This window comes from Saccopteryx leptura, chromosome 1 (genome assembly GCF_036850995.1).
Source record: "Saccopteryx leptura isolate mSacLep1 chromosome 1, mSacLep1_pri_phased_curated, whole genome shotgun sequence".
Taxonomy (NCBI): Eukaryota; Metazoa; Chordata; class Mammalia; order Chiroptera; family Emballonuridae; genus Saccopteryx; species Saccopteryx leptura.
The window spans coordinates 86,103,262-86,129,437 of NC_089503.1; the positions used below are offsets into that span (position 1 = coordinate 86,103,262).

Sequence of the window (26,176 nt, forward strand, 5' to 3'; positions counted from 1 at the left end):
CAGGTGAATGCAATAATGGGTTTGAGTGAAAATATTCATAATGGCATCAGTGCATTATTGGTACAGAGAATATTTTGCCTCATTGTGGGTAATCACCCTCTATGTTTTTCTCTTCTGAGAACTGCTTGAGGTTAGGTGCTATGGTTTGCTCTCTTTATCTTTCCACCTAAATAATTTCTCTGCCCAGATCCTAATAATGTAGACAGGAGGTATAAAACATGCAATTACATACATGAATGGGTAAATAATAATCCATATCTCAGAATCTAGAATAAATCTGTCCCACATTTTTAAAGAAAAATGAAAACCGACATCCAACATATTAAGTGGTACTTATCAAAGATTGTTGATGCATTTTTAAAGACTTAATCACAAGACTTTCATTTAATGAAAAACAGGAAGGAATTATTATATTTTATCATGTTTCATATCTCAGCAACTGGCATTGTATTTCATTTCTTGGAACAGCAACATGGCAAAAGTTGAAAGGAAACTATTTGTTTGGCCTGACTGGTTTTTTGTTTTTTGGCTGTGTGATGAAAAGATGTAAAATTAACTCAGGTGGAAAACAGCCCTACCACTGCTCCTGTCACTGCATGAGCAGACAAATAATAGCATTATTACCCCATCCCCAGCCCAACTACCCAAATGAGTATTTAACTGACAGTCACAAATTAGACACTTGGAGTTAAAATGACTTTAATGCTGATTGACCATTCTTCCAATATTTTGATGTCTAACTGTTCAGCGAGGTCTTTAAGTCTAATTTTCCTGACTCAGAAGAATTTAAATCAAAACCATCAAATATACTGTTTACATCATTTTATCTGTCTTCGTTTAAGGTTTATGTACTATCTTTAATGTTTATGTATACTTTAAAAATTTTTGAAACTAAAAGTCTTGACAGTCTCTCAAACTTAATAGGAAAAATGTAAAGAACTTTAATGGAATTTTTCCCATGATCTGTAGAGGAGTTTTTCTTTTCTTTCTTTTTCTTTTTAACTTACACAGATGGTTCAAATGGACAAAGCAGTGAAGACAGAAATTAAAAGCAGATTGTTAAGAAAAATAACTGGGTTCTTAGAAATCCTATAGATGATGGCACGGTTAGATGTAACACAGCAGTTGCTCCTGCTGTCAAGCTCTGGAGAGGACAGAAATTTATTAGGTGATCCTCCACCAGAGGAGGGGTAACTAACTGCCTCTTGGTGGGAATTTTAACTATTCATTTAGAACAACAGCCAACTTCAACAATTTGAAAATCTCCTTGCTTTTACGGCAGTCCCCTCCAGGTGTCCAGAAAATATATAGTATTGTGAGGCAAATAGGCTTTCGTCCAGAAGTAGACCACCTAAGTCCGAGGTGGGTATTTGCGGGATGGGGGAGACCTAAAATCTTCCCATCTGCACCACTACTTGGAAAAACGACAGTAAACAGACCTAAATCTATGGAGCTTTCGCTTTGAAAATATATATATATATAAACCCTGACTGTGTTTTTGGATCAATGAAGTGAGCGGCGGGAAAGAGACTGGAAAACTTTTCAAAACCTGGAATTTACATGCATTCAGTGGAGACATGTGAAGTAAAATCTAAACCAGTGCTTTAAAGTAGCATCTTCCAACCAGGCTTCCAAATGTAACCTCAAACTTTAGGAAAAGTGTGCGCTAGGTCCTCTCCCAGATGATTCTAGGGAGTGGGGTGGTGGTGGTGGGGCCTGGGGAGGTATGTTGGGAGTTTGGGAAGCTTTTGTGGAGTGGAGGACCCCAGAGTGTCACTGTGGGCTACAGGGAGCCTGGAGCCCGGAGCCCGAGCGGCCCGGGTGAACGCCCAGCGCGGAGCCTGGGAGCGAAGTGCGGGCGGGCGGGTGGGGGCAGGAGGGTGACCGGGAGAAGGGGCGGGGTGGCGCGGTGGGAGCGCCCGGCAGGAGGAGGGTCTCCCCGCCCGGGTGCTGTTTGCAGGCTCTCTGGGCCTGCGTCCGCGTGGGGGCGGTTCTCCGGGCCGGCCGGAGCGGCGGCTGGACGCCTCGGGCTCGCGGCAGACACGATTGTCAGAGCAGGGAGCGGAGCTGCAGGAAGCGTCTGCGTGCCGGGGAGAGCTCTCCTGCGCCGGCCGCGGCCCGCAGCCTCCGCCGCCCGGGTGCCCGCAGCGACGATGCGCCGTGATGCGAACGCCCTGAGCGGACCAGCGCCTTGGCCCACCCCCGGTGTCTGCGCCCGTCTCGCCGGAAGGGAAGACTGAGCCCCGCGGCGTCCGCGTGCCACGGGAGCCCGGCGCAGGCGGCGGGGCGCGCGGGGCCCGTTTCCTTCGCGCCGTCCCCTCGCGTCCCGGCGCCTTCCCCGCGATCGCGCGTCCCGGCGCCGGCCTCGGTCGCCGACTGTCCCCGCCCTGACGACCGGCCCGGACGTGTCCCCGGCGGCCGCTGGCAGTGCCTTTGCCATGGGGCTCCCTACTCTGGAGTTCAGCGATTCCTACTTGGACAGCCCGGATTTCAGGGAGCGCCTGCAGTGTCACGAGATTGAGCTGGAGCGAACCAACAAGTTCATCAAAGAGCTGATTAAGGACGGCTCGCTGCTCATCGGGGCGCTGAGGAGTAAGTAGAGTGGGCGGCGGAGGGTGGAGACGGCATGGGGGTCCCAGTGTCCCCTCAGGGTGAGGGTCTGAGGAGTGGGATGGAGGAGACGGAGCTTCTTTTGTTTGAATGGGTTTGGGGACAAAAGCTGAAGAGCTCCCCTGCTGGTGGCCAACAAAGTTTGTTTTTAGGTGTTTACTTCCATGTCTGCAGAGAAGGGAAAGTTCAATACTGGACACTAGAATGCATGCACACTGAGTAAATTTGTCCAAAACCCGTCTTTTTGTACCTGAAAAAAATGTTGGGGTCTGTTCGTCTTTTTCTTTCTTTCTTTCTTTCTTTCTTTCTTTCTTTCTTTCTTTCTTTCTTTCTTTCTTTCTTTCTTTCTTTCTTTCTTTCTTTCTTTCTCTTTCTTTCTTTCTTTCTTTCTTTCTCTTTCTTTCTTTCTTTCTTTCTTTTTCTTTTTCTTTTTTTTTTGTAATTTGAACACTACAACAAATTCTTAAAGAAGGAGGCAAGAGTTTGTCATAAATGAACCTAATTTGTTTAGTGATATTCAAAGAATATGATTAATTTCTTATGTAGATCGATGGCTCTTCATTGGACACAATCAATCATTGAGTTGGCTTTTAAAAATATATACATTTGTAGTTTTACCATTTTGTAAGATGATGGAAGACAGCATGGACCAGTAGCTTTTATCTCTTTACAAGTTATTGTGCATCTTGATTTTTGGTTTGCATTGTAAATCTGGTGTTGGTCGAGTCAGGAAGGATGTAAGTTCAGTGGCTAATGGCCAGTCAGAACTGATCAGCTCTAGGAAGTAAAGCATGACCTCAGGGCTTCTCCTGCCTCCTGTCCCCCACATCTGCTGATCCCTGATCTGGATCTGCACTTCTAATTAGTAAGATCTCAGTGAGATTTAGGAAAAGAAACTGTAGAGTTTCCCATATAGCCAATTGAGTGACTAAAAGATACAGCTTAACTTGTTACCTTTCCCAGGACATACTTAGATGTTAACAGAGATTTCTGAATGCGTTAGCCACTGACAAGAAGCCCTGGAATCTCGACCCTCTGATGGCTGGTTAGTGAAGTATTTTCATAAAGTGGAAAGGCCTTTGGGCAATCTAGCAATCCCCAGGACATATGTAAGGGAGCATTATTGTCCATGTCAAGTACAAGTGAAGTAACAACATGATGGGGAGATGTGTTTGCCAGAAAAAGACAACTTTGGCTTCTGATCTGTATTGTGAAGCATATATTAATAATCGTAAGAATGGGCCTTAGCAGGATATATTAAAATTAGTGTGCTTCCAAGTCTTCTTTCATTTTAACCATCCCAAATGTTAGAACATTTACTTATCACTTATGTTACTTAAGTGGCTAAAGAAAATATGTTGTATGTCCACATTCACTTAATTTATGAATTTGAGGATACTACTGACATGGTGTTTACTGATTTGTGAAAAATATCATTTCCCTCCTGCTCTTTCCATCCTATGTGTAGACAAATGTGAACTCTCCTTCCTTTGGGTTTGCAAATCCTGCTTGAGGTCTTGGAACTAGCCTCTTTGCCTCTTAGAAAGCATGATGCCTCTTCAAAGTTTTTCCATCTCAGAGTGCTAAGTGCTGAGCCAGCTCTTGCTTGAGGTGCCAAATGGTCTATAAATGATATTTCTCTACACTGCTTGAGATCAATTTTAGTATTTCAAAAGTTGAAAATACATAGCAGTCAGAGGCGGATTTAACGGTGAGTGCACCTGGTGCATGCCCTGGGCCCCGACTTCTGAAGGGCCCCACAGAACCCCAACTTTACACTTTTTTCTAATGTAAGGAGCCCAGTGTTTTCTTCTGTGCCCGGGCCTCACCAACCTTAATCTGCTTCTGATAGCTGTGTTAAAATCTAAAAGGTACATTCTTTTACTAGTAACATTATGTACTTTTAACAGAGGCTTCTGGATGCTTTAGCCATTGAAAGGAAGCCCTGGAATCCCAGGCCTTGCAAAAATCAGGTGATTTCCATTCTTACAGATTTGTTCTTCCATTCATAAGTGAAGAAATCTTGAGAGCATCAAGTTTCTTAAACGTATAGATCCTGCCTTGTTAATTTGGCTGTATGCATTTAAATATACAATGCACTGTCTTTCTAGGATTCTTAGATTTGTGATGAGAGTGCTTTACAGTCGTGTGCTATACAATGACATTTCCGTCAACAACAGTGAGGCGGGAAAATTATAATGGAGCTGAAAAATTCCTGTTGCTAGTGACACAGTAGCCATCCTAAAGTTGTAGCGCAATGCATTCCTTACGTGTTTGTGGTGATGCTGGTGTAAACAAACCTACTGAAGGCCAGTCATATAAAAGTATAGCATGTACAATTATGTATAGTGCATAGTACTTGATAATAAATGACTGTGTTAATAGTTTATGTATTTACTATACTATAGTTTTATCATATTTTATAGTGTACTCTTTCTACATAAAAATAAGTTTGCCGTGAAACAGAAGGCCACGTGACACCAGCAGCAGCCTCAGACATCTCCCGTTTATCGTGTCTATTGATTGTATCTTTTCCTCTTGTACTTGATTTAGTCTCATATTGTTTTATAAATTTAGTTTAGCTTAAGTGTTCAGTGTTTATAAGCCCACAGTAGTACAGTAATGTACTCGGCCTTTACATTCACTCACCCAAAGCAACTTCCAGTCCTGCAAGCTCCCTTCAGGATAAATGCCCTATACACATGTACCGTATTTTATCTTTTATACTGTAATTTTACTGTATCTTTTATATGTGTAGTTATGTTTAGATAAATATTTCCTATAGCGTTACAGTTGCCTTACGCATTCAGGACAATAACATGTTGTACAGGTTTATAGCTAGACCATAGAGCACAGGTGTAGCACAGGTAGGCTACACCATCTAGGTCTGTGTGAGAGCCCTCTATAATGTTCCTACAATAACAAAATCAAACTTGCCTAATGACACCGTTCCCAGAATGCGTCGCCCTTATCAAGCAAAGTAAGACTGTACTTGAAACGTTTAAGTACCACTTCTCTCACTGTGGAAGGAAAACGTTTTATTTCTTGTTAATAGAATTCCCAGCATCAGCTGCCAAATGGGAATGATGTGGGGCAGAGGAACCCTTGAAGTTACATGATGGCTCTGCTTTTTTCCCACAAAGCCACCTTCTGTCCCTTGGGGAGGGATGTTCTGAGGCTAGGATGCAGCTGCTAGCTAAAGGCCTGCTATCTGACTCTGCTAGGGTGGGGGGATAGGAGTGTGTTTAGAAGACTAGATGCCTGTTTCATTCTATCTTTGATTCAGCAAGAACCCCCCTTCCCCCATCCTGCCTCTTCTGACTGTTTTTTTTTTCTGCCTGAGAAAACCTTCTAGCTCCCTATCTTTAAGCTGTGTTTATCCATCCTCTATGCCTACTGTTTCAGTAGTGTATTCATTGTCTTTTTCGTTTTCGTTTTTAGCACTTTGCCTTATGTTCATTAATAATTAAGGATTTCGTACTATAACCTTAGTGTATAATCATCAATACATTTCTAAGCATCTTCTATTTCTTTTTCATCTTAGTTAATAACTTTTTGGTGAGAATTTTGGCCCGCACTTTTGGTTAGTTCATGCATGACTGTTCCAATAGGAGTTACATAGGCTCCTTGATCTCTGGTTCAGGATGTAGGTGTCTTTAGTATATATTTGGAAGGATCCATTTATAAATAAAGACCTTAACAGGATGATTTCAATTTCAAATATATGTAAGAGAATGAACAGATTTTTAAAATGAATTATTGCATTTTGTTTTCACATTGACTCTGAAGAAATGGATGACAGTTTATTAAGTGTATTGACATAGACCTAAGTTTAAATTCTGGTGCCGTCAAATGCTCTCTAATTTGTATGCTACTTAACCTCTCTGAGTCCTACCTTTTCTGTAAAATGAGGGAACATCTATAAAAATCTTATAACTAGGATTATTCGTTCATTTTGTTAAAAGCCACATGGATATTTGGTGAGCAATTTTTGAAAATATTTGATTCCGGTGAATTGGATTTTAGTGCATGCTGTATGACACAAAATCTCTATTCTTTTCATCAAATGTTATTCTGTGAACTTTGTTCTTTAACAAGTGCCAGTCTTAAAACTTGAGTTATGAAGTCACAGGCTAATTATTTTTATTTTCTCCTTTCATATTTTAAAGAAACATTTCAAAATGGCTTTCTCCCTTTACTTTCTCTATACTTTTGTTTTTTAAAGACTTTATTTATTGATTCTAGAGAGAAGGGGTGAGGGGAGAGAAAGAGAAAGTGATGGGGGGAGTGGGAAGCATCAACTCTTAGTAGTTCCTTTTTGTAAGTGCCTGGACCAGGTAAGCCCGGGGTTTTGAACCTGCAACCTCAACATTCCAGGTCGAGGATTTATCCACTGCTACCACAGGTCAGGCTCTCTTTCTTTATATTTTTTAGTTAAAAGAACCATCTTTAAGTGGAGCTTTGTCATTGCAAAAATAGACACTCTTCCCTCTTTTTGCCCTACCCTACCACCACCAAAAAAAATAAATAAATAAAAAAAAAGAGAAAAAAAAAAAGAATGGACAGAAATAGAATTGTACTCATTGAATTTAATTGATTGGGTGGGGAGAGTGTGTCAACATTCCTGACTCCACCCTGCCCCACAGCATCTGGGCCATCTCTTCTCTCTTATCTCTGTCTCCATCCTCTAACTGCCTTCAGGTGGAACCATCAGCCCAGCCACCCTTTCCTCTGCCTTTAGGGTACCGTTTCTTAAACTTGGATGTCTGTGCTTCTTTTAAGGAAAGATAAAATGTTAGTGGATTCTAATATAGCTTAAATTATTTATTATGATCATTAAATATATATATATATATATATATATATATATATATATATATATACACCAGTATGAAACTATGATTCTTATGCTTATTCATATATTCTTATTTAAAACAAACCAGTTTACAAGTTAAATGTACACAGTACTGTAAAATCAATAAAAATCTTTTTAACTATGTTTAATTAATCTAATGATGTTTTGCTGAAACAAAATTTCCTCTCTTGTAAAGACTGCTTATAACACCGTGTGTGTTGATGATTTCTTTTCTCACCATTTTCCCCCAATTGAAACTGCAGTTCTTTGAAATCTTCTCACCCTGATGATGGCCTTTATTACAGAATTTCCTTTTGTACTGGTCAGATTGCCTCTGCTCTTACAGCTTAGTTCCTGGCTCTAGTGATCCATGAGACAGTAAAAAGGCATCTAGTTTGAGTGGTAGAAGTTGGTCGTTCATAAGTTATAGAATATGCAGTTAGTGGATACATTAGTAAGAGGTAAGCACACAATTTCTTAAAGGTGTTTACCCTCAGTGTCCATAGACCTCAGTTTAAATTACACTGTCATGATGCCTTTGTGATCTGGGGGTTAAGTCGTCGTTTATAGTAAAAGAATACCCTAAATGCAAAGGCTATATTGAAATATCTTAGAATTGGTGAGGTAGATATTCCATCCTTTCATTTGCCGTGTTTTAGAAACTCACCTTTAGCCAGGAATCACTTGTTTTTTCACTTTAAGCCAATCTCTATTTTGTGTGTATGTTCAGGGCCCAATTTGCTACCAGTTTTTGGAAGCAGTTAAGGAGTTAAATGAAAGCTAAGAAAAAAGACAAGTTTAAGAAATTTGACTTTCTATACTTACAGAGCTATATATTTGATCATCCTTCATCTTTTAGTGAGAACTGCTGTTGTTTTAAGCTAGTGTTGGTGTTTCAATTTGCACCTACATTTTATTTAGTTTAAGTGGAACTCAATGGATTCTTGCTTACCTTGCAAGAGCTACTTGGCTGCCGCGTGTCCCACTGGCCCTCTCACTTGGTTAGCTGGGCAGCCTAAGCCAAGGTGTGGATGTAACCCTTCATTTGGTTCTTATAGTCATTAGAATTTGGGTTAAGTGAACAGAAGTTACTGGTTTCAAATGAACTGTGCTTAATTTTAGGAACTGGTAGATTAGGAATGTGGTGCTTTAAGGTTCTGCTTCAGAGGAAGTACAAGTGAAAGCAGTTATACTCACATTCATTTAAATGGGAGCCTTGGGCCTGATCAGGCAGTGGTGCAGTGGATAGAGTGTCGGACTGGGATGCGGAGGACCCAGGTTTGAGACCCCGGAGGTCGCCAGCTTGAGCGCCAGCTCGTCTGGTTTGAGCAAGGCTCACCAGCTTGAGCCCAAGGTCGCTGGCTCGAGCAAGGGGTCACTCAGTCTGCTGTAGCCCCCTGGTCAAAGCACATATGAGAAAGCAATCAATGAACAACTTCTAAGGAACTGCAACAAAGAATTGATGTTTCTCATCTCTCTCTCATCCTGTCTGTTTCTATCTGTCTCACTCTCTGACTCTCTCTGTCTCTCCCACAAGAAATAAAAAATAATAAATGGTACTTTTGGCGCTCATCAGAGTGGAATTAAATAGGGCTGGCTGAGTGTTTCCCCTTCTGAATTCTCTGCACGAGCTTAGTAGGTGCCCCTTAACAGTATGTATCTTTGTTTCCATTGGATTTCCTTTTTTAGAAGGTAGCAATTGAGGGACTGTCCTGTTAGAAGGCCAGGGAGTAGGAGAAGAGAAAATGTTTCCTGCCTAGTGGAGATGGATAACTTACCAAGAACCATCTTTCACACTGCATCCAATGAGTTATGATCAAGGTACTGTGAAAGTGCAAAAGACTCAGGTAACTACTAAAGTTTAGGACAATGAAAAGGTGCTTTAACAAATATCCTTTCAATTATTAACATTTCGGCCTGACCAGGTGGTGGCGCAATGGATAGAGTGTTGGACTAGGACACAGAGGACCCAAGTTCGAAACCCCAAGGTCAATGGCTTGAGCACGGGCTCATCTGGTTTGAGCAAGGCTCACCAGCTTGAGCCCAAGGTCACTGGCTTGAGCAAGGGGTCACTCGGTCTGCTGTAGCCCCCCCCCCCCCGTGAAGGCACATACGAGAAAGCAATCAATGAACTAATATGCCTTAATGAAGAATTGATGTTTCTCATCTCTCTCCCTTCCTGTCTGTCTGTCCCTATCTGTCCCTCTCTCTGTCTCTGTCACACACACATACAAAAATTAACATTTCTTAGAACACAATGTTAGCTGTGTTGGTGATGCATAAGCGTTACTCCAATTATATAAGAAAAATAATAAAGCTTATATTCAGTATTGCTTTGATGTCAAGTGCAGTTTTATTCAGGTAGTGTTTGCACTTGAAACCTATATGCTCTTTTTAACCATCGCACACCAGGACATTTATTAAAAAAGGGGAAAAAAGTAGCAGCTTTTCTCTAGATTTATAAAGAGAAATATTAGATTAAAATTCAGTAAATAGTATGCAACAATCAAATATTTATTATGGAAAGATGAGAAAGGGTGAAGGGAAGGGAACTATTTAGTTTTGAATGTCTTTCATGAATATTGTTTCGTGCCAGAGTTGATGGCCACCTGTTCTGGCCCAGCCATCCCTGCTGTCTGGATGGTAATTTCCGTTCATTTCAGCCTTGTGGGCAGGGGCCAGCCTCCCCTATCCCCACCTGCCAGTCACCAGTTTTAGCTTGCAGCTCTGCCTGTTTTCCTTTTCCCTCCATCCGGCTGAACGTCTGCCCAGCGTCTAATAATCTTGATAGTGTATCCTCAGCGGATCTGGTCTCATCAACCAAGGACTTGTTACCAGCTTCTTGCTGACTTTCACTTTGCAAATTAAAACCAGTTGCTAACCATCTAGTGCATGGAATCTGTGCTCCATCCTGTGCAGCTGCCATGATCTGAGCTTAATGGCTGGGTTCTGTCTACATGCAACTTCTAGAATATGTGTATATCTTAACTGCCCTTGGAGCAAAGAAAAAGGGACTGGATGCTAATAGGACGAGTCAATAGAAATTCATTTATTTGGAGCGTCAGCCGGTGTGTGGATGTCTTGGGTTCGATTCCCAGTTGGGGCACACAGGAGAAGCGCCCATCTGCTTCTACACTCTTTCCCTCTCACTTCTCTCTCTCTCTCTCTCTCTCTCTCTCTCTCTCGTTCCTCCCCTCCTGCAGCCATGGCTCAATTGGAGTGAGTTGGCCCTGGGCGTTAAGGATGACTCTATGGTCTCCACCCCAGGTGCTAAAAAACAGCTCTGGTTGCAATGGAGTAGGGCCCTAGATGGGCAGAGCATCACCCCCTAGTGGGCTTGCTGGGTGAATCCTGGCACATTCAGGAGTCTGTCTCTGCCTCCCCTCCTCTCCTTGAATAAAAAAAGAAAAAGAAAAAGAAAAAGAAATGCACTTATTTGAAGTTTTGTCTTTGGCCATGTGAATTTAAACTTTGGCCTGGATATTTCTGATAATTTGGATCTTTCTGTATGGGATTGCATTAAACTGGAATGTTTTGGCAATTAGAATACACTATTGGTCATATCTATAGTATTCTGATTTTATTATCAAGAATGAAGTTATATTGATGAAGAAAGTGTTATGGCAAAACACACATTTTCAATACTCTGTGTAAGGAATGTGATTTCCTACAGAAAAAGTGAATTGTGGAATAGTAAGGTACTTTAGAGTAGCTAATAATCTCCATATTTTCCAACCTTTTTTTTCTTTGTTGCAGAGGTGTGTATGCTTAAAAGAAGAAAAAAATAAACCCTAATTATCTAAGGTTTTGAATCTTTCTTTGAAAGTAATTTGTCTAATTGTAATTTTTTACATGAACATGGTAGGAGAAGGTAGGATAAGACTTATAGTTAACTTTTTGTAGATTATTTTATATTAACTAATTTATATTATTTGTATTAATTATTACAGATTATTTAATTTTTAGAATTTATGGTAAAAGTTTCCATTCCTGATGGTATTTTTAAAATGCCAAGTCATGCCTTCTTTTTTTATGTTGCTTGTTTCATCTGATTAGGATGATTAACTGATTATAATGGAGAGTGTTTTATATTTTGTGAAGGATGGAGAACCATCCTGGCATAGTTCTAAATGTTAAGTGGAATGAAAAGAAAATTGAGGAAAATGCACCATGCACCTGACTGTGTTACTTTAACAGTACAGATAGCACTCTCCAGAACCTTGGCTTTACCCTGGGAAAAGTGGGTAGACACAAGATGACCCTTTGCGTTTGGAAGTCAGACACATTTCTCAGTGGTGGAATTTCTGTATTTCCTCACACAAGTCTAAAAAGCAGTACTGCTTGTGAATTTATGAAAGACAAGCTAAATAGTATTCCCTTGTGTGTAAACATATACAGAAGCTCATCCAACTGAAAGACCCAGCTTCAGCCCTCTCTTTGGTCCACCAGAAAAGTGAAGACTTCATTTAGAAAGCTGGCGGGTGCTCATGTGTGCAGAGGAGTGATAAGCAGCAAATAGAAATGAGTGTCCTGTATAGTATGTTATCTTTATGCAAATGGAAGCTATGTAAATGGATTTTACTTTGCCATGGTGAGAAATTTCTTTTCATTTATGTAATTTTTATATTTTTTAAAATGTCTGAATGAAAGATATGCCCCCAACCTCAAAAAAATAATAATAAAAGAAAAGAGTGATGGTGCTGGTGGGTGAGATTAGTAAGGAGAAGCAAATTAAAATTACTTGAGAAGACAATTTAAGTATTATTGTTTTGGATCTTGCATTAGACTTTGTGTGCCTTCTATGAAAAAAGTTATGTGACATTGGAGAATCAAAGGAATAAGAGATTAGTCTTCCAACCAGTTTATTGATTTTAGAGAGACACAGAGAGAGAGAAAGAGAGAGAGAGAGAGAGAGAGAGAGAGAGAGAGAGAGATCAATTTGTTGTTCCACTTAGTTGTACATTCATTGGTTGATTCTTCTATGTGCCCTGGACTGGGATCGAACCTGCAACCTTAGTGTATCAGGATGACGCTCTTAACTGCCTGAGCTGCCCAGCCAGGGCACCTTCCAACTGTTTTAAAATTTGGTTGTGGAAAATTTGAGGGACAACCAAAAATTGTCAACATAAGAGACAATAGGGGTGACTTCTGGGACATACTATTTTGGAAAGCTGCATGACCTCATGAAAAAATGATGCCAACATAGGAGGTGATAGGCAGGGATATTTAAAGGCTTATACTTACTGCTTGTCAATCCTGGTTTTCCTTAAATAACCATTTCTAACATTATTATAGCTTCCTTTGGATCCCAGTTCCATACTTGTACCATTTTCTCAGCATGTGAGTTGCTGAATTCCTCTTCCATTTGCAGTTATTTCCTCTGCTCTCTGAAACGGTGGTGGTGTGCAAGGACTCCTTGTTAGCCCTTTTGCTGTTTGTTTTCCTTGTGCAGTAACATCTGCTCCCACGTTCCAGCCCTGACCTCATTTTTCCAAGCTCTGGGTCTGGTTTTCACCAGCCTACTACCTGTCACCACCTGGGCGTGCTCAAGCACCTGAGATGCCCGCCCGTGTCTGTCTTCCTTCTCCTCCAGCTTGTTATTTTAGTGTTCGCGTGTGTTCCGTTCTATCCTCATCCATCTGGTCATCTCGGAGAGAAACATCGGGGTCATTCTGACTCTTCCCATCTACTTCAGTTTCAATATCCTAGACTTTGGTTAGTCCTGTAATTCTATATCCACAATATCTTAAATTTGATTTTCTTCTACTGTGTGTTTGTGTGTGTGTCAGAGAGAGAGAGAGAGAGAGAGAAGTATTTTTTTCTAGGTTAAAACAACAGGGATGTATTCTCTCAGTTCTGAAGGCCAGAAGTCCAAAATCAAGTTGTTGTCAGGGCCATTCTCTCTCTGAAGTCTCTACGGGAGGGTCTCTCCTTGCCTCTTCTAGCTTCTGCTATCGTTGGCAATCCCGGGTGTTGCTCTCTATGTATCACTCCAATCTGTGCATCTGTAGTCACATGGCATACTCCCAGTGTGTCTGTATTTATTAGATTTTAGTCTTTTGATTCTAAACTTCTAGGTGCCAAGGATATCTAGATTCTATTCAGCTCTGACCACATTGTGGATGCTCAGGAATTGCTAAACATGAACCAGTTTACATTTTGCTAGGAAGACCATGGTATGGAGGAGGGTTTTGAATATCTGTGGAGTGAATAAGCCAGGGAGCAGGGACTACAAGTTTGCCCTTTAATATTGCTCCCACCAGGCTTCATGTGTAGCTGGCTCTGGCCTGGTTGTACTATTAGGACTGGGTAGCCCAAAGGACAGCAGGGAGCATCAGGACTAGGATTCAGTCCTTGTGTCGCCATTAAGTAGTGGCTTGGGTATAAGTCATTGGTCCTAGACCTTATTTTCATCAAAAGTGGGAATAACATCTGTCCAATATTCCTTGTACGGTTTTAATGTGGGCTGATGGAAAAAATGCATAACAACATAATATAAAAAATGTAACATTTTCATTTGCTTTAGGCAGAATCATTGTAATGCTAATAATGTCAGGTTTTTTCAAAACTTTAACAGGTTCTTGTCAATATTATTATCATTCTGTAGAAACAAGATTATTGAAGTGGAGATGCTTTAATTGAATGTTCGAGGATGGGCTTGTTTGTCCACCAAATTAAATCAATTTGGTAGGAAATGATTATAAAATGCGGCGTGGTTTTGATTTAGCTCTTTTCTTTTAAACAAATGAATAATTATCTATTGTGATCTGGGAACCCGGAAGGCATTAGGCTGGCATTTGGGGGTTATGAACCGGCAATATAGATTTTGGGACTTCATGGACATTAGCTGCTCGTGCTTTAGTTCTGCTTCAGGTCATTGGTTTATAAGAGTTATTAAAAATGATGGTTACAACTTGCACTTGTCAGAAGTGGAAAGTTTCACAAAATATAGCAGGCTAAAGTACAGATGAGAGATCTTTTTTCCACATTGCTTTCTGCATTGAATGCAGACAGTGGCTCAGGAAAATGGGATACCCTAGGTGTTTCTTGTGCTGCTCAGATGTTTAGTGAATGTAAATTATGTTTGAGGTGAGATCATCCTGGTTATTAGTAAAAAAAGAAAATGATGACATTGGTAGGGCTGGAGGGACAGGGAGTAGGGGGTTTGGGGGGAAAATGAACATTGAGCCTTTCCACATCTGAGCTTTTATAATTTTGTAAAAAGCATGGTGTTCATCACATTTTTTGTTGATGATTTGGTTATGTTGATACAGTAGGCAGTCAGATAGTCATGAGCAGAGTAGGAATGATAGGCCAGGTGCAGAAGGTCACCAGGTCAGAAAGCCCCAAGTGCCTAGCAGAGGGCAAGACTGGGAACACAAGTGTTGTATTGTGGGACTTTGCTCCCAGGGTGACTTTTTCTCCCTTAGCATATCACTGGCATGTGGCTTAGACCCCCTGACCTTTCAAATCTCTGTATGTGCAGTTTGAGATTGCACTCTGTATGTGCAGTTCCTTCCCTAGCATATGGCTAGTCATGTGGTAGACCACCTTAGAGGAGTTTCTAAATAAACTTTTGCTTGTATTTGAGTCTTGGCTCTGAATTCTTTCTTAGCCAGAACTCAAGGACCAAGGTCTAACATTCTGATGCCATTTGCTGTTAACAATTTATCTGCTTCTCTCCCTAGCAAGTTAGCTCCATAAGAGTTGGCACCAACTCTTATGAGTATGATACATTTTTGTCAATGTCCATTAAAGGACTGGACTTAGAGCAGGGGTCTCAAACTCAACTCAGCATGTGGGCCGCAGAGCAAGATCACAGCCGTTCGGCGGGCCGCACTAGGTCTACAAAAGGCAACTGTTACACAACACTTTTCTCACTGCAGTTGAAAACAAAAAAAAATCAGTACAACAAGCACAAGTACATGCAGTTTACTCAGTGTCACAAAACGACCAGAAACTGTAGTTCGCATCACAACTGCTGTTAACTAAGCTAATATCTAGCTAGGATGCTAGAGAAATGAAAAATACAAGTAGGCCCCTAGGCTTACTTAATTTTATCCAAAATATTTTGAACTTTGTGGATTAGTCTGCGGGCCGCACAAAATTGTTCGGCGGGCCGCATGCCATGAGTTTGAGACCCCTGACTTAGAGGAAGTTGTGTCAAACTAATGTTTGGAGATCAGAAGAAGTCCACTGGTTGTCACTAACCACTTAATGTTCGAACTGTTCGAACCAAAGTTGATAGCATATTATGTAGGTTTACCAGGATGAGATTAATTAGAGCAAGCTTATTCAAGGGATTGGTATTTATATTAAAGAATGAATTTTGTCTTGAGCAGTGACAATAGTATGTATTAAATAGAGATATTTCCAAGAAAGTGAAACTGCACAAATGATTTATGTTGTTTCCTATTTGTAAAAAAGCATTGCATGTGTTATTTCAAGATGCCATTTCAGAGTGCTGATTTTTGTTGTGAGTGTGTTTTGTGTAATAGAAGTGCCTTCTATTAAAATACCATTCTTTTTAAAAATACACCATTATTGAGGTATAGTTTAATGCCATAAAATTAATCTTTTAAAAAATGTCTAGTTCAATGTCAGTGGTTTTTGATATGTTTATAGGGTTGTATAACCATCATCACCATCTAATTTTATTAAAAATTGTTTTCAGCTTTATTGAGGTATAATTGACAAATGAAATTGTCAGATATTTAAAGTGTACATCAAGATGACTCGACATGCAAATTAATACAGTGTTATCAACTATGTCACTATGTTGATGTTAGATTTTCATACCTTATTCATTTTACAGTTGCAAGTTTCTACCTTTAACAACCTTTCCCTATTTCTCCTACTCCCCAGTCCCTGGCAACCATCAGTCTCCTGGCTGTTTCTATGAGTTTGACTTTAAAAAAAAAATTTCACATATAAGTGATACCATTAAGTATTTATCTTTGTCTGGCTTATTCCACTTAGCACAACGTCCTCGTGGTCCATTCATGTTGTCACAAATGGCAGGGTTTTTTTTTTCTCATCACTGAATAAGATTTTATTATACACACACACACACACATATATTGCATCTTCTTCATCCATTTATTCATTGATGGACACTTAGATTGTTTCCATGTCTTGGCTATTATGAATAATGCTGCAGTGGACATGGGGGTGCCAATCTCTTTACTATCCTGTTTTTCTTTCCTTTGGTTATATACCCAGAGGTGGGATTGTTGGATCATATGGTAGTTCTATTTTTAATTTTTTTTAAATGAGAGGAGAGGAGATAGAGAGACAGACTCCTGCATGCACCCTGACTGGAATCCACCTTGCAACCTCATCTAGGACTGATGCTCAAATCAACCAAGCTGTCCTCAGTGCCCAGGGCCAATGGTTAGACCAGTTGAGCCACTGGCTGTGAGAGGGGAAGACAAGGAGAGGGGAGAGAGAGGGGAAGAGAAGCAGATGGTCGCTTCTCATGTGTGCCCTGAACGGGGATCAAACCCAGAACTTTTGCATGCCAGGCTGATGCTCCATCCACTGAGCCAATGGGCCAGGGCCTATTTTTAATTTTTGGGTAATCTTCATCTTGTTTTCCAAAGTGGCCGCTCAGTTTGCATTTCCACCAACAGTACACAAGGATTCCCTTTTCTCCACATCTATGCCAACATTTGTAAGCTCTTGTCTTTTTGATGATAACCATTATAACAAATGTGAGGGGTATCTCATTGTGGTTTCAGTTTGCATTTCTTTGATGGTTAGTGATGTTGAGCATTTTTCACTCACCTGTTGGCCATTTGCATGTTTTCTTTAGAAAAATGTCTATTCAGGTCCTCTGCCCATTTTTAAATTAGATAGTTTTTTTGCTAATGAGTGGAATGAATTATTTATATATTTTAGAATCAGTATGTAATTTTAGAATAGTTTCATTGCCCTGAAAGAAATCCCATACCCAATAGCAGTCACTCCCCATTCTTTCTCTTCCTTAGCCCCTGGCAACTGTTACTAATATACTTTTATTTCTATAGCTTTGCCTGTTCTGGACTTTCTGGATAAGTGGAATTATATAATCTGTGTTTTTTTTGTGGCTGATTTCTTTTACTTAGCATGTTTTCAAGGTTCATGTGTATTTTAGCATGTGTTGGTACTTTTTCTTTTTATTGCCAAATATTAAATTATATGGCTACAGCACCACATTTTGTAATCCATTTAGGAGTTGATGGACATTTTGGTTAGTTCTTTTGTTTATTCTATTTGAATAATGGTACCTGGTTTCGTGTGGCCATATTTTCATTCTCTTGGATATTAACCTGGGAATGGATTTGCTGGATTATATGGTAACTCTGTGTTGGAACTCACCAATGTAAACAGAAACTTCATAGGTTTATAAGAATTTACATTACATTTTCTATGGTAGGAAGTAGTTTGAGAGCTGAATGTATATGTAAGGCAAAGTTATAACTTCCTGTAACAAATTCAAATATGGCCTTTATATTTGTTGGAAAAAAGCATAATCATTTTGGTGGATCTTTAAGGAGGAAACATTTCCATGGTTTGTTCTTTTTCATTTTCATTATAGATGAATAGGTTAAAATTTCACAATGTAAATATAAGACAATAGCAAATTTTACATATGTGCAAAGAGTGGCAAGAGGAGCGGAAGAGAAAAACACCAGGAGTTAATGCCAAGAACAAGGTGTGATGGGCCAGGAGAGATGTGAAGACGGATGGAATACCAGCTGTGTTTCTCTCAATCTTAAATAATCGACAGCGTCCCTGTGAATTTGTTGTGCTGCAGACAGTTTGGAAACTGTGACCCTACCCTATATAAATAATTAAAATATACTTATCATAGAAAAATAATTAGAAATGACTTAAATAATTTTGTAAACTTTAGCAGCAGTTGCTTATCTAATCAATTAAATATAACTCTTATAAATCTAAGAGAAAGGCAAAGTACGGAATTGTGTATAGGCTTTTGTCATAAGGGTTAATTAAGTCTCTTGTGAGATATACCTAGCATAGTGCCTGGCACATAGAAACCAGCAAACGGTCAATATTGTTGGATTCAGAGTCCAGAGTGCTAACCATTACACCATGGGAACTACTAACGGTCAATATTGTAATCACACTATATTTTTTTTAACAAAAATGAAGTAACCTTAAAATTAAAACTGTTTAAAATAGAAAACATTTTCTCTGCCTTTCTATGATAATAAACTTTATTTTATATTTAATTTAATCTTCCAGCTCCACATGAACACTTAAAATATAAAAACAATAATATATACCATTTATATATAAATGTATACCATTCTATCAAATAGTCCTTGCTTTGGCATATTTTTTATTATTAGCATATTTGCAGCTGAAAGTTCTCAGATTGAAGGTGATACTTATGTATAAGTAATTTAAAGCAGTCTACTTATGAAATGTAAGTGTAGCCAGAAAGGGTTACATTTTGAGTAAAGAAACATCTGCAGTTTGCTACAGTTCACCGAAAGGAAATTGGATCATGTATCAGCTATGTGATTGAATACGACTTTCATCTTTTAAAGAATTTTCCTGCCTAAAAATCTACATCCATCTCTTATTCTGAAATGAAGCTTGTGGTATATATGCATTGTGACATGGAGTTTGGGGAGCCCCAACATATCCTGTTATTGGAGTGCAGCTGTAGCATCTGCTGAACTTAACTGGAAACAAGCAATAAATATTTTTAAAGCTTCTTCAGGCTCACACATTTAGATTGCTTCATCATCATCACACGGACAATTCAGCCAGTTCTTGCATGTTTCTTTTTAGGCCTTAAATCATTAGTTTTTAGGAATTATAAATCATGTCATCTTTTATGTATTTCAAACACTGTACTTTTATGGCCCTGGCCAGGTAGCTCTCTTGGTTAGAATAGACATGTTGAGGTTGTGGGTTTGATCCTCGGTCAGGGCATGTCATCAACCAGTGACAGCGTGAATAAGTGGAACAACAAATGTATGTTTCTCTCCTTCTCTCTCTCTCTCTAAGAATCAATAATAATTTTAAAAAGAAATTACTTTTTAAATTAGAGAGGAGAGACTTGTCCCTCATGCTTCTTTGGGCTTTAGCCTCTCAGTTGTTCTCATTACCCCTCACATTATACATGTATACACATGCCTTAACTGTGGTTTGGGTCTCTTTCTTTGTCTAGTACTCTGCCAGGTACGTATTTATTGCCAGGGAGCTGTCGAATACATAGCTATGTTGAGTTTATGAAAATTTAGCACAGAGATATTTTAAAGCCTAGAACTCTAGTGACTACCTGTCAAATCCGAAGGACAATGTGGTCATCAATTTACTGTATACTTCTGTGGACTTGACCCTGTTAGCCACTCCTTGCTTCCTGAAGCTTGTTGTTCCTTGGCTTCCATGGAGCCACATTCTCTTACCAACCTTTCATAAACTTTTCCACTTTTTCTGCATAGTCTTTAAAAATTCCTTTACTTCTTTCTTCTTTTTGAATGTAGGTGCTCATATTATCCAGTGAGAACCTTTTCTCAACATATGTAAGCTGGTGATGACATTTATCCACAATCAAAAGGTTAGCATCTGTAAGATCATAGGGGAAGAACAAGAGTAGGGAAGTGAGTGCTGGACACAGGGCAGTTGATTAACCAAAGGGTAAATATAGCTAACTGTTCACCTTTACCAGGAATCAGAGAAGTGCAAATGAATGTAAGAGTAAGCTATCCATTTTTTTACCTATTAAGTTTGTTGAAAGATTTTTTAACTGCCTTTTGCTTATTAGGGTATATTAATCTTCTTACTTTCATTATGCTGCTGATAGCATTATAAAGTAGTAATATGTTCCAAGTATTTGAAAGGGTTTATAAGTACCTCTTCTATATCAGGGAATATTAATTTTCTATCCAGCATATTCAGATGTCCTTTCATCCTTTTCATAAGCACCCAGAATTTTGCCTGGGGTGTGGTGGCACAGGGGAGGCGCAGAGGATAGAGTGTTGACCTGGAATGCTGAGGTCGCTGCTTCAAAACCCTGGGCTTGCCGGGTTAAGGCATATATGACAAGCAATCAATGAACAACTAAAGTGAAGCAACTCTGAGTTGATACTTCTCATTCCCCTCATCCGTCTCTTCTCTCTGTAAAATCAATAAATAAAATCTTTAAAAAAATTAAAAAATAAAGCAAAGAAATCGGAGTTTTGTCCAGAATACAACCCTTCCCCAAATCAGGGGTAAATCTTTATTAGTTGAGTCACTGAAGGTCCTCAGTTTCCTGGTGCCGGAGACTCAGTTCTAACCAAGCAGATATGAGGGATACCAGCTGTGTTTCTCTCAATTTTAAATAACCGACAGCGTCCCTGTGAATTTGTTGTGCTGCAGACAGTTTGGAAACTGTGACCCTACCCTACGTAAATAATTAAAATATACTTATCATAGAAAAATAATTAGAAATGACTTAAATAATTTTGTAAACTTTAGCAGCAGTTGCTTATCTAATCAATTAAATATAACTTATAAATCTAAGAGAAAGGCAAAGTACAGAATTGTGTATAGACTTTTGTCATTCTATGAGAAAAAATATGCCTGTGGAAAAACTTAGTGAAATCTACCAAAGAGAAATGCTGTATGTAAACGTGCTAGGGTGGCAATGTTAGAAAGATGCCCCCTACCCTCTGAGGAGTGGGGTAAGGGAGGTTAGTGAGAGCCGAGTGGGAGGTGCTGGGGAGAGAGCGCTGCTAGTTGCTTCCCTGGCAGGGTTTTGCAGCTGTGATTCCAGGTGTGCTCATCCTGTTCTTGCGTGGGGACAGGGGATGGAGTGGGAGACCACTAGCTCTCAATGTTCAGGCGGTTACAGAAAGTTGAGGGAGAAGCCTGAGATGTGCAATTTCATTTGCTTTCTCTTTTTCTCATCCAGTTCTTTTTGAGAGGTTTCTCTCTTCAGCCCTTTAGAACTGGTTATAGGGAGGCTGTCAAAGCATTCGTATCCAGGTCTGGGCTGTTCTGTTTGGTTGTGGTAAGCATACTATTTTCCTGTTAACTACACCTGGTATTCTGTTCAAATCTAGTATTAATAATTATAAGGGTCCTCTTGGAAAACAGATTTATGTTAAAAAGATGTTGTGAATATATTTCTGGAAGGGTTGAGACTCAGAACCTATGTTGAGTTTGATTTCTTTTGTAAATGTTTTACAAACTATCAGAAGCAAATCTAGATCCTGTGAAAATTCCTCATAGGAAAATATGTCATTATCTCTGAGGTACCAGATACTGAAACAGATGGGTCAGGGTTAAAAAGAGAAAGCTTGAGATTCAGAGATCATGAAATGAGATTTCCACCATCTGCTAAAAGTCGGCATCAGTTAGAGCAGCCTGGGAATTGATCCTGACTGTGTGTCCCGATTACACAACTCCCTAGCTCTCTCTAAAGCCGTTTCCTCTACTTTAAATTTAGGACATCTATCTTTGCCACATAGATTTATTATGATCATTAAATCCATTCATTTGTCAAATAATTATTAATAATCTATGGACCAAGCATTATGCAGAAACATAGTATTCTAAAGTAAAAGATTAAATAAAAGGATAATTTGGCTTCTCTTTAATTTTTGCTAAAAGTACTTGCAAATTTTAAAACATTTAGTGGAGAGGAATTTGGTATATAACAAAATATCAGCTATATACTTCAAGTAGTTCTTTAGGGAATCAGCAAAAATTTTTTCCTTTGAATGTATTACTGTCCGTGGTCTGCTGCATTCATTGCCTTTCCATGCCAGGTTTAAATCTGAGCAGATTTTGTTGTATTCTGTTTACTCTGGTAATCCAGGTGTTTGTATTCTTAATGTGGTTTGTATTTTATTGTATTTAAAATTCAGCCTTTCTAACAAAATTGTTATGCCACAATCATCTTATCTACTCTTTTTTATTTTTAATGAAAAAGGAAGAATAAAGCAAGAATTTTGGCTAATGGACTCTGGCCACTCTGAACAAGTATGGTTTTGCAATACGGTATCAGTAGCCTACATTTCTGTTATTTAAATCATGAGTAACAATAGTGGGCAGAATGATGCAGAGGTTTCTGAAATCCTGTTTTTGTGAAAATAGGTACAATCTTTTTCGCAGCGGTTTTAAATGGTCTAGACTCTAGAGACTATGAAATTATTTGCTTAAGGGGGATTATATTGTATTTACCTGTGAGGTCCATTCATTAAAGGTGCAAAGTGAAAAGGTTTTTTTTTTAATGGCATTTCATGTTCCTAAATTTGCTAAATATTATATAAACACTTCAAAGGATGGACAGTGAATTGAATTTTATGTTCACTTCAGTGTAAAACTTGCAAGTATTATATGGGGTGTGTGTGTGTGTGTGTGTGAGAGAGAGAGAGAGAGAGAGAGAGAGAGAGAGAGAGAGAGAGAGAAAGAGAGAGAGAGAGAGAGAGGGAGAGAGAGAAAATATGAGTAATGCATTGCCAGCTGAAGCAGCCATTCCCACTAAGCCCTACTTCCAGAGTCGATGTGTCTTTTATCTTTTTCCCACCACGGGGGTGGGGGGAAGAATTCCAAAATTGTAGTGTGAAAGGAATTTTGTTGAGCAGATGTGACAGCTTCTAATATCTGGTGATGGTTCTTGGGCCTGACGAAGAGGTAGTAAACAGCAGTCAGAGAAGAGCAGAGATACCTGTTGAGGCCTCTCAGATCGCCCCCCGGCCCCCAGTCAGGTTGAACTACAGCAGACAGACCTGAAGAATTCTTATTTAACTTTTACTTTGGATTCCAAATCAATTATACTTTTGTGCAGTCTCATTAACTCTTGTCTCTAGTTGGAGGATAGGACAAATGAACTTCCTCTCTCTGTCTTTAAATATGTAGGCCTCGGACAAGATGGAAAACATGGTGAAAGCAATTATCTGCCTTGGAGGGGGAGAGTACTCCTCCTCCCCATTCCATTTCCTGTTCCACTTGCTTCCTGGGAACGTGTTCTCTGAAGATGGAACGAGAAAGAATAAGCAGTGTAGTTCCTGATGGCGGTTGAGCATGTTTATCCGGATCTATCGGACACTCACCTCATTTTCACTACCGCTGCTCATACCAAAATGCTTTTTGTATTATTATTAAAACCATACTTGAAAGGGATAACAAAATCTCAACACAAACAAAGCTAAATGTCAATAGGATTTACCTAGTATCTACCAGGAAAATACAACTAGACCAGTTGTTAGGGACCTTTTAAGAGTCAGGAAGTAGTTATTCCTGTTCTTGAAAAGGTTTCAAACTAAACAGAACACGAGTACGTGAAAAGAACTGAAGTGGATGGTTTTAGGGGGTGAGAGGTCACTAGAGGAATTACAGCCAGCATATGTTGGACATTGATGTCTACAGATTGGACTAGTGTCCTGGGAAGAGAGTCTAGCAGTACAGCACAGCATGGGCAGAAGCAGAAATGAATGATCCTGAAACAGGGCTGACAAATTGATTTCTTGTCTTTAACTAAAGCAGCTAACATGTGAGAAATGAGAAGAGGCTGGGAAACGGATACTTATGAATGTCTGTGAAAATTAGCCTCAACTAACAGTCCATGAAGCTTCATCGGCACCTGTGCCTGTTCTGTATTTTGATTCATTGTGGTTTCTGCCTCTTGAATCTGTGCTTGGTCCTTGGATAGTGTGGAGGCATTATGTGTTGAGTATGGGCCATGCCCAGCAATGCAGTGTAGAGCAGTATGTGTTGAGTATGGGCCATGCCCAGCAATGCAGTGTAGAGCAGTATGTGTTGAGTATAGGCCATGCCCAGCAATGCAGTGTAGAGCAGTATGTGCATTTTATTTTATTAAAATAATTTTTTCCAGCGTGTGCACTTTAGTTAAAACCTGTTTTTGATTCATTGCAAGGGCTATTTTTAAGCTTAGATAATTAAGGCACCAGAATTTAATCATATATAAGTACGTAAAAAGCTTTAGTAGATCATAGGTCAATGGAATGTTATAGGCAATTATGAAGAAAATGAAATTGAGGACTTAAGAAATAAACCAATAGAAATATTCTAGTTAATGAATTAACTAAATGTTGACTTCTGAAGCATTGGTTTTTTTTCTCTTGACTTAGATGTGTATTATATGAAATAGAGCTGTATTTTGTAGTTTTATATCCTTTGAAGTTAAAGAATGTTTTTATTAGGGCTGGAAGATGATAGAAAATGACCTGAGTTTCATCATAAAAATGCACCAAAAAAATAGAAATTTAAGAAGCAGTTTTATTTTGTTGGTAAAAGGAACTTACAAGGTAAAAGGAAGTTACAAAATATTTTTTTTGGACCTGCCCGGTTGTCCAGTGGATAGAGCATCGCCCGGTATATGCATGTCCTAGGTTTGATTCCCAGTCAAGGCACACAGGATAAGTGACCATCTGCTTTTTCCTTACTCCCTCTCCCCTTTCTCTCTGCCTTCCTCTCCCACAGCCAATGGCTCAATTGGTTTGTGCATGTCCCCTGATGCTGAGGATAGCTCCATGGGAGCAACAGCCTCAGGCAGTAAAAGTAGCTCAGTATATGAGTGTTGACCCTGAATGGGGGTTGCTAGGTGGATCCTGGTCAGGGTGCATGTCTACCTCACTATCTCCCCTCTTCTCACCTAAAAATAAATTTTTTTTGTAAGATGTTGTGAGAGATTTCGGAAAGGATAAGAAAACCCCCTCCCCTGTTTTAACAGTCTCAATATTATTTTTGAGAATGAGTGTGTTGACTGGACCAAAAAGAAATATTGAATAATCAAAGGGAGGTAGACAGTGAACATTGGTGCAGAGTCCCTGAACTGAAGGGATTGAATTTCAGGATGAGGTCTTGAGGTACTTAGTGCTACAGAATTAAGTATTCATAGGGGAATTCAGCAGCTTAGACATCTGTTGAATAACAAATATCACCAAACATTTATCATCTGAGGATAATTTTGGGTTATGTAGAGGACAAGTTTAGAAAAAGAAATCATGGAGATGCTGGTCTGGTTTTGTTTCATGCAAGTAGGGAAGGAAAACTAATTTGAATTAGATGTAGATTTAGCCCTTAATCTTTACTCTTTACATCTGGGCACTCAAATTCACTCGTGCAGGATATTATGGATTCAGATATTCCAGTGGTTTCCAAACTGTGGGATGTGATCCTGGAGGGTTCTTGAAATCATTTTATTGAGTTGAACTAGTATTAGGAAATGATAGAATAAAAAGGATGGCATAGGGAATGTATTAAGGGAAATATTGTTTAATGGAACTTGTTTCTGTGTTATGAGTACACACGAATGAGTAGGTAACGTTGGATTGCAAAATGTAGTTCTTAACTGTAATTCATGGTGAAAAATGTAAAAAAATCATATGTTTTTTTACAAAAAAATGAGGTACCCTATTTCATGGGTTAAATTGTATCCATCCAGCATGTATGTGGTGAAGCCTGACTGAGTTTTTTGGGCAGGTAGATGAGTAGACACATTGGGGAAATGCAATTAATTCTCTGGTGTCACAAAGACGTTTTGAGGTCACAGAGTTTCTGGCAAGTGGTGCATTGCAAGGATCCTGTGAGGCTCTTCAAAGCAGGTCCTGCTCAACTCCACGAGACTTAGCTCTTAAAAGTGGTCATAGTCATTGTATCTAGCAACTGACATTAGGGTCAACAAAGAATTTATCTAGTTCTTGAAAGCAGGTATTTTCTCTGCCAACTCCTATACTTCTG

At 39.4% G+C, this 26,176-nt stretch overlaps 1 protein-coding gene across 1 annotated transcript in view; it reads left to right on the plus strand.

Moving 5' to 3' along the window:
* Positions 1-1,901: 1,901 nt before the first annotated feature.
* Positions 1,902-26,176, plus strand: part of ARHGAP42 (Rho GTPase activating protein 42) — a 283,181-nt gene continuing 258,906 nt past the window's right edge. Inside the window, exon 1 of the mRNA XM_066371165.1 lies at positions 1,902-2,592. Coding sequence (XP_066227262.1) covers positions 2,439-2,592 — 154 coding nt within the window. The 5' untranslated portion in view covers positions 1,902-2,438. The remainder of the gene's footprint in view (positions 2,593-26,176) is intronic.